The sequence below is a fragment of the Nuphar pumila genome, chromosome 8, assembly GCF_984573655.1.
Source record: "Nuphar pumila chromosome 8, dmNupPumi1.hap1.1, whole genome shotgun sequence".
Lineage (NCBI taxonomy): Eukaryota > Viridiplantae > Streptophyta > Magnoliopsida > Nymphaeales > Nymphaeaceae > Nuphar > Nuphar pumila.
In genome coordinates this window covers 95651390-95661071 of record NC_143256.1, presented here as the reverse complement: position 1 = coordinate 95661071, position 9682 = coordinate 95651390, and the positions used below count along the sequence as shown (strand labels likewise).

General features: G+C 36.8%; 1 protein-coding gene across 2 annotated transcripts in view; it reads left to right on the top strand.

Moving 5' to 3' along the window:
* Positions 1–708: 708 nt before the first annotated feature.
* The window catches only part of LOC149830024 (putative E3 ubiquitin-protein ligase RZFP34), a 41290-nt gene continuing 32316 nt past the window's right edge, over positions 709–9682 (top strand). The window contains exons 1-3 of one of the 2 annotated variants that reach the window (XM_090016262.1): positions 709–812; positions 4803–4852; positions 8980–9234. In XM_090016262.1, the coding sequence (XP_089872388.1) occupies positions 9035–9234 (200 nt within the window). In that variant the 5' untranslated portion in view covers positions 709–812; positions 4803–4852; positions 8980–9034. Of the gene's footprint in view, positions 813–4802; positions 4853–8979; positions 9235–9682 lie in introns of those variants that run through there. The other variant, XM_090016263.1, reaches the window with a different exon arrangement.

Below are 9682 nucleotides of genomic sequence, written 5' to 3'. Positions count from 1 at the left end.
GATTCAGATCGGATATGGCTATCAGATGTAACCAGTGGATGTTGTCTAAACGGATTTGGATTCATATTCGAACTTGGATGGTGAAAAACTCATTCCAAGTCCACTCACTTTTTTTTACGTGTAATGGAATTTAGATATCCATCAAATCTGCGTACCCGCCTTCGGATTCGGTAACAAAAAACCATATCTACATCCAATTATTACCAAATCCGACTAAACGAAGCATTCAGTCGGATAGCAGATAAAATCCGATTCATTGACATGCGTACTTATGCCCTACCTAGACACATTTACTAATTGGACCGCGTCAGACTGGACTCTTTTTGGGCTCAGGCTGCATAAGGCACTGGTCCATGTAGGGTCGGATACCATTACTCTCATCTAACGATCCTGGGTCCGGATCTACGGATCCGAATCCTAAACAGGACAAAGCCACAACAAACTGCCGCCAGAATCCGACTGCCGGGGGACTTCAGGAACTCGCAACGAGAGAAAAGCCCGAACTCTCTGGACAGTCGCCCACGGAGCAAACCACGCCGTATAAATATTTCCACACAACGTCTTCTCTTCATCGAGTCGAGACTAAGAAGCGGGCGCAGAAAGGCGACGGAGATCGCGATAATTTTCTGGATTTCCCGATCACTTGTTTCTTGAAACCACAAAGACCCGATCTCGCTAACCTCGGGCTTCCGACACTCCCGTGACGAAGTTCGTTTCGTGCAGAAGTTTTCTTCAATTTGCGTCTGTAAACTTTCTTGTTATTTCGATCTCTGTAGGTCTTCGTTTTTCCTTATCGATTCTCCATTTTGTAGGTAATCTTTTGGCTTGATCGTCTTGATTTTGTGGAATTCTTGTTTTGTTCTTCTTTCCTTGATTATTTTTGGAAGATCTGGAAGTGTTTCTGTGTGGAAACAGAGAAAGTTTTAGCGGATTCGAGATTTAAGGGTTTTTGTTCGGATGAATTGGGGTTATTGGGCATAAATTGGAGATTTTGTTGAAAATGAAGGTCGCGCCTCATAAATTCGGCTTCTGCGCTTAGCATTTTTTCGCTGATCGTGATTTTGTAGAAGAACCCATTCTGTTTGCAGTGAGGAATGGCAATTCGTGTGTTTTTAGGGTTTGCGGTTTGCCTAGATGAGAGATAGAGGGAGAGGTCCTTTTCGTATTTTAAGGATGTTGTTTAATTTATTAGGACTTTTTTGAGTGCTTTTGACCGATTTATGGTTTTGGGAAGAAATTGAAGGGCTTTAGTTATCTAAGATGGCTATGTGTTGGGGATCTGTTTGGATGTTCATGTTTTTTCCTTCACAAGATTATGTTTTTAGGAGATTTGGAAGCATTTTTTTTGGCGATCTGGTTGATTTGGGGGATTTTTTTTTCCTTTTCTTCAGACGATGTCTTGGAATCGGAAGAACAAGAATATTCAAATGAGCCTTATCTTTGGCTATTTATTTCTGACATCTTTGAAATTTTAGTTATACACTGCCGGTCCAAAGCCCGGATAAAGGAGGAGGGTTGCGGTAGGCCAGTGACAGCCAGCATAGAAACTTAGTCATACCCTATGAATATGAACCAATATGAGAATTTCGTTGGGGCGTTCCCTATTGAGCGATGCGCTGTACTCTATAGGCCTAGAGGCAGTGATAAATGGGCAAGAGTTGCTAGGTCGTCGCCTAGAAGCGACGTGTCACACCGGTGCCCAGGTGTGGTGTCAAATAGGCAAGGGTTCCCTCACTTTGTTGGACGGGTGGGGGTAAAGAAGTTAGTCCAAGACAATAAAATTAGGTTAGCCACTTGGAACATAAGGTCTTTAATTGGTAAGTTGGTAGATGTTATGTGTAGGAGAAAGATTGATATTTTATGTCTACAAGAGACCAAATGGGTAGGTGAGAAAGCAAAAGTGATAGAACCTTTGGGATATAAGATTTGGTATACAGGAATAAATAGGAATAAGAATGGAGTAGAGATTGTTATGAGTCGTGAGTTTATAGATAATGTAGTTGAGGTCCGTAGGAAGGGTGATAGGATTTTACTTATTAAATTAGTATTAGGTACAAATATTATTAGTGTTTATGCACCTCAAGTAGGTTTAGATGATTCCACTAAGCATCAATTTTGGGAAGATTTAGATGGAGTAGTACAAGGGATATCTTATGGAGAAAAGCTTTTCATCAGCGGTGATCTTAATGGACATGTAAGCATTAGTAGGGATGAATTTGAGAGTATCCATGGAGGATATGGTATAGGAGAAAGAAACGAAAGTGGAGAAAGGATTTTAGATTTTGGTTTGTCCTATGATATGATCTTAGCAAACACTTGGTTTAGGAAGAGGGAGTCTCACCTAGTAACATTTAAAAGTGGGGTTAATATGAGTCAGATAGATTTTTTCCTACTTAGAAAAAGAGATAGGGGTTGTTGCATCGATTGTAAGGTTATATCGGGAGAAAGTGTAGCTACACAACATAGAGTCTTAATTTCAGATCTTAGAATTAGACAATGCCGCAAAAGGGATAGACATAAAATAAATCCTAGAATTAAGTGGTGGGCACTGAAAGGAGCTAAACAAGGAATGTTTGTAAAGCAGGTAGTTAAGGAAGCTGATTGGTGTCTCGAGGAGGATTCAGAATCAATGTAGAATAAGATAGCGGGTGGCATGAGAAAGGTGGCTAAGGAGGTATTGGGTGAGTCTAAAGGCGGTGCACCGCTAGGTAAGGATACATCATGGTGAAACGAGGATGTCAAATTAGCTATTAAGGTTAAAAGAAAGTGTTATAGAAATCTAAGTAAGAGTCGTGATAATGAGAATTTGGAGAAGTATATGATAGCAAAGAAGGAAGCTAAAAAAGTAGTTCGAAATGCGAGGGATAAGGTATATAAGGAGGTTTATGACAAGTTGAATACCAAAGAGGGCGAGAAGGATATTTATAGGCTTGCAAAGATGAGAGATAGGAAATCGAGGGATCTGGGTATGGTTAGATGTATCAAAGATGAACCGCAAAGGGTTTTAGTCAAAAAAGAGGAGATTAAGGAGAGATGGAAAGATTATTTTGATAAACTATTTAATGGAAGTCATGCTCAGGATCTTGGAGACTTTTCCATTCTTTTTTATGAGATGAATCATGACTTCATGTGCAAGATTCAAAAGAAAGAAATTGCAGAGGCTTTGAAGAAAATGAAATCAAGAAGGGCAGTTGGCCCAGATGGTATACCTATCGAGGCTTGAAAATGCTTGGGAGAGAAAGGTTTATAATGGTTGACAAATCTTTTTAACAAGATTTGGCGGACAAATAAGATGCCTAATGAGTGGAGGAAGCGTACTTTGGTGCCTCTATATAAGAATAAGGGTGATATACAAGATTGCACAAACTATCGTGGTATAAAACTCATGAGTCATACTATGAAACTTTGGGAGAGAGTGATTGAGTCTAGGTTGAGGAAGGTTATCATGATATCGGAGAATCAATTTGGTTTTATGCCTGAAAGATCAACTATGAAAGCTATACATCTTCTTAGACAACTTATTGAGAGAAAAAGAGAAAGGAACAAAGATTTGCATATGGTTTTTATTGATTTGGAGAAGGCATACAATAGAGTACCTAGGGACGTTCTCTGGTGGACAATGATGAAGAAAGGTGTTTCTCTCAAGTACATTAGTATAATTAAAGATATGTATGAAGGAGTAGTAACCAGTGTCCGCACTTGTGAAGGGGTGACAACCAATTTTCCTATAACGGTTGGGTTACATCAAGGATCTGCTTTAAGCCCTTTCCTATTTGCTATAGTGATGGATGAGCTTACGAGATCAATTCAAGAAAATGTGCCGTTGTGTATGTTGTTTGCTGATGATATTGTTTTGATTGATGAGTCTAGAGCTGGAGTTAATGCTAAGTTAGAATTATGGAGACAGACATTGAAAGCAAGAGGTTTTAAGTTGAGTAAGAGTAAGACAGAATATATGGAATGTCGGTTTAGTAAGCAACGAAGTAGTGATGGGAGTGTAGTGAAGCTTGGTGAGCAAGAAATACCGATTGATGATTGTTTCAAATATTCGGGATCTATCATTCAAAAGTATGGAGAAATTGATGGAGATGTAAATCATAGGATAAAGGTTGGGTGGATGAAATGGAAAAGTGCAACTGGAGTGTTGTGCGATCGTAGAATGCCATTGCGGTTGAAGGGAAAGTTTTATAGGACGACTATTAGGCCCGCTTTACTATATGGTACGGAATGTTGGGCTGCCAAGAGACATCATATTCAAAAAATGAGTGTAGCTGAGATGCATATGCTTAGATGGATGTGTGGAAATACAATAAAAGATAAGATTCAGAACAAGGAGATACGGAAGAAGGTAGGCGTTGCACCCATTGAAAATAAGATGAGAGAGAATCGTTTATGGTGGTTTGGACATATTCGGCGAAGGCCTAATGATGCTCCAGTTAGAAGGATGGAGAAATGAGAAAATATATTAGTTAAAAGAGGTCGGGGTAGGCCTAGGAAGACATGGATGGAGATGATAGGAAATAATATGAATGCTTTGAACCTCATCGAGGACATGACATTGGATAGAAATGATTGGAGGAGAAGGATTCATGTGGAAGACCCAGAATGCTTTTCTTTTTTGGTTCATATGGCCGACCCCAATTGTTTTGGGATGAAGGCGTAGTTGTTGTTGTTGTTTGAAATTTTAGTTTTCGCAGCAACCTAAAGCTTCTAAGATATTGAGTTTTCATACATCGTATTTAAAAATCTTTAAAAGGTTTCAAGAGTATAAAGTTTTTTTCTTTTTTTTTTCGATGCTGAAGGAAAACCCTCACCGAGAATGGGGTCACTTAATGGGCCGCCTCCCTGCAAGGTAAATCTCTGAGTTGAGGACAACTAGTTTCAAGAGATTGTTTTTATCATTATTATTCTGTCAACATGCGCCTGAGCTTGCTTGCACGCTGTTTAGCTATTTATTAATCGCACCTTTTGTTAAATAAGTGGCAGGCTTTTGGAAAATTAACTTTAGGCTAATTTACATATAGGTGCCTATGATATATGCCATTTACGTTTTGCCTCAGCTTTCAAATATTAGATAAATGCCACTTTTTTAAGAATTTTGTCAGATGATCACATGAGTTACTTTAATTGACCTAGACGGTGGTTTATGAGGAATGAAGATGGTGGTTTCGTGGGTTTTCTGAGAAGTTTGTACATGAAGTTGTAAAAGGCATTTGCTTGAGGATGGGATAGCCATATTATACTACCCACCTCTTGCTTTCGTGCGCTCACATACACACACGGAGGTCACACTTAAGGGTAAATAGGCAATTTCAGAAGGTAAAACTAACACAGGCGGATTTTTTGTGAAAAAGTGAATTGTTTCTTTAGAGATTCAGAGGCTTTTGGAAACTTAACTTTAGGGTATTTAAATAACATTGTTTTAGAAGTACATAAGAATCTACAGATGTCGTTTCATGGGAAAATTATAGAAAAACTCCAAGTTTTTCCTTTTTTACACTTTTTTTTTCTAGAAATTACATATTGTAAGATATGGCAGTGCTCTTTTTTGTTTTTTGTGTTGGTGAAAATATTCTTTTTGTTTTCTTTTTCTGCACACTATGTTTAGAGAAAGAATCTATAAGCTCTCTCTCTCTCTCTCTTCAAATAAAGAGGAAACCATCAGGTTTAACCATTTCTCTTGAATTGTTTACAGAAATTTAATGTTGTATAAAGTCATGTATTTGGACTTTTCTGGAACTATGCGATTCAAGTCTTACACGGCTTGATGAGAATTTAGCAGAAAATGGTAATAATATGTATGATTTATCACCTCAGAATAAGATATTTGGGCATTCAGCAGAAAAAAGTTTTATGGTTTGGTCATGATTATATCTATGTCCTTGGAACAGTTACCTTTATTTTTTAAACGTTGACCTATGCGTGTCAGTTTTAACATCTTCCTTTTAGGATTTAAAGGTGGACAATTGTCATGAAGTGGCAAATCCCAACAACTAGGTGGTCATTCAAAAAATGACCAAAAGATAGAAAATAAAAAATACAAAAATAAAATATTTAGTCATTTTAATAATGACCAAAAAATAAACAAAAAAACCTAATCTAACCTAAAGTATACATTAAGTATACTTAACCTAAACCCTAAAAGATACACATAGAATATACCTAACAGCTAAATACACAAAAAATATACTTTGGTATACTTTGAATGCTTGTGTAAAGGCAATAATGAGAAATGGAAATACAAGAGAAATACCTAACTACACGTTGGTATACTTAGATATATTCAAACTATACAAACATTACATCTATCTTAGCAAATAATATCAGAGAGCAGAAACTCATTTACTTTTAGGGCCACTGTTTGAGTAATGTTTTGTTGAATTGGACCAAGATATTTTGTCTTGACTGAGGAGCATCGTGGAAATGATTTTAATTTATGTTTGTATTATTTATACAAGGTTCTTTTTTTGTTGCTTCCTACTAGAGGTAAGGATATGATTTGACTGCATCCTACTTAGTAGTTTTTCTATTTGCTTTTGTTGAGCTTCTACATTTGAATTATTCATGTATTATGTATAGGGAGCTATGGATTCTTGTTGTGGTATTCCTTTCCTATTTATTTTTTTGAGAGTGCTAAACAATTTGTGTGATGTTATTTGTTATATATATATAATTCACACTCTTTTGAGATTCATTGGCTATACATGCTTCTTGGAAGCATGGGACTAATGTCAAATTCAAGGTTGTTAAGACCATAGTCGCATAGGTGATATTTTGAAAATATAGCAATAATATAGCTCTAAATTCATAAAATGATATTAAAGGCAAAATTTCATGATATTTTGAAAATATCAGAAATTTATATATGTTACGATATTATCGCGATAACATCACGATATTATGAGTTACCTTTTACTCATTTGTTATTTATTTCCTATATCTTAACTATGTTGTTCTTCTTTCTTTTATATTTTCTACTTATTTCTTTTATTAGATGTGTGTTTTATTACCTAAACACGTTATTTTCTTATTTATACTGTTTTTATATTTTAAATTTTTTTAAGCACCATGTTTTTCCTGAGATTTATCAACTAAACCTATATTATCGCGAGAAATTGCCTTGCCGAGATATAGCCAAGACCGGTATTTGTGACTATGGTTAAGAACAACAGTGAGCACTGACTCAATTAGTTTTAGTATTCATGAGCTTGGTCATCAAAGGTGGCTTCAATTACTAGCTCCAATACTTTATGAAGTAGTGTTATGGTTTATAATTATGTTAAATAGTTTTATTCACACAACTTTGGGTGGCTGGTTTCATAGTTCATACTTCATACATTTATCCAGCTTGTATAATTATGTAGATATTGGTCTACATAGTATTTTTATAATCCTTGGCCTATGACTATTGATGTTGGGCGTAATGTAAGAATGTTACATACATTGTTTGTGTCATCTTTCCTAATGGTTAACTTTGTAAGTTGAACTGAAGTAGTACTTATAATAAATAATCCATATAAGACAAATTTCTAGTTGGTAGGTTTTGTGTTTCTTTTTTCTTGATGGGAGTTTCTGTCAAGTTCTCCTAAACTACTCCATGAGATCAAGTATGGGCTGTAGCCTTGAACACTAGCTTCTGTTTCATTGTTTCACATTAAGAGTGAGGCTTAATGCATTTGTAGACTGCATGCCCAATACAGTGCTTAAGAATGATGGCTGTGATACTGAGGGTTTTATAAGGTGTTTTGAGCTTATAGAGCAATGCATCTATCAAATAATTTAACTTAGCCATTTTAAGTTATGGGCAAAAGCATAGTTTAAAGCATACAGATTATTGATTGTTAAATTCTAATAGTACTTACAAATTTGTTAGAATCTTGGAGGATATGAAACCTGAAAGCCACACTTGTTTGATGCTTTTGTGTAAACCCTTTGAGATCTGGATTATGAAGATATTCAATTTGTTGAGACAAACATCCTCAGCTGTTTGCATGGTTGCAAACATTTTCTGTCCTGAATTACTTAGCTTTTGGGTCACTCCCTTGGTCACTTCATGAGACTGCTGATCCTCCACATTTGGTAGGCTTTTTAGAAGATCTGTGTTCTGCTATGTTTGTTTATCATCATCTACCTGCCAATTTATCCACACCTTGCTCCCTTCATTATGTGTCAGTTTTAGAGGCATTTTCTAGTTAAGTTGTTCTAGAATAGGCTAAAAAGCAGCGGAGGAGATTGAGGCACATCATGGTAACCTTAGAGTTATAAATGGTTAAATTTTCGCTATGAAGACACATCCTGAATTACTAGAAGCACTCCTGCCTTCATAAATTCCATACTGTGGTAAGTATTTCTGCAATGATGAAGTACTCTGTGGTGGGTCGCCACCATCAAATCCCTGATACATCATTATGAGGTCAGAAATATTAAAGCAAAACTGATACTGGAGGTACGCCCCCAACAACTTGCTGGTCAATATGGCGCTCCCGTTAGTAATTCTTCTCAGAACTTTATCCCCTTTTCTTCTCGACTTTTCTTCACATGTGCGTAATATTGTGATGTATTTATTTTTACCAGAAACCGGACGAACAATGCTGGTGCACTTTTTTGTTGGCTTCAGCCAATTGCTTTCTGATTTACACACTTCTTGAAGCAATCAAGTGGTCATGCTGCAATGTCTCATTCTGCAATAGAAATGTTGGTCACTGCTAGTCAAAATTTGGAGAATCAGGAGTTGGTGCCCCATCACATTTATTATTTGGGGTTATTTTAAATCTGCATGTTATGATGAATCCTGTTCGAAGTTTTGTTGCTGATTGGAGCTGTCATCATTCTTGGGTTTTATGCTTGCTGCTTGAATTAGGCTGAAGCAGTATTCAGAAAGCAGCAATTTCATGTGATATTTGCCTGGTGTGATGGAACATGTTAACTGGATCCTTTTGGGGCATTCAGGCGCTTTACCTAACATCTTCCCGCATGCAGGTGTGCCTCAATTTGTAGTGATTGCTTTGCTGTATCAACTTCATAATCCAACAAAATGGGTTCTCTATGCCATTCTCTCGGATATGATGACTATAACATGCCTGAAGGGGATGATGCCAGTCATATTAGAGAAATGGAAGCTGTTTTCCCATGCTCTCAGCTGGTTGAGGAATGCATTGAAAATCTGCAACCAAGGGAGAAGGATGCAAATCTAGTTGATGATGATAAGCTGGATGAAGGATATATGCAGTATGGGTATGTGGAGCTTTTTTTCGTTCTTGATATCATTTGAGATTCCTTGTTAGGAGGCTTTATATTATTCTGATTGGGAATTTGAGTTTTCTGATTACCATATGGTAGATCTTGCTTTGGTAAAGGCATCCTTTAATTTCTGAACAGACTTTGATTTGTGTGTTTGTCTGTGCTGCTATTCTGCAAAAAAAACAGTTGTTTATCCAGGTCATTGCCTTTTATTTTTCTTATGCTTGATTGTGCATTAGATAGTGTGCTTTACAAATTCATACTGCAAACAGGCTAGGTTTGATTGAAGTTTGACCTGGGTTTCCTTGTGATTTGTCACCTAAGGAGCAGCACATGGTCCTGGACATATCTGAATTGTGGTTAAGTTACCAACTACGTTTGGAGCCAGATCCATCATATTTTATTTGATTGCATTTTGACACAAAAAACAAAAAGGTTTGGT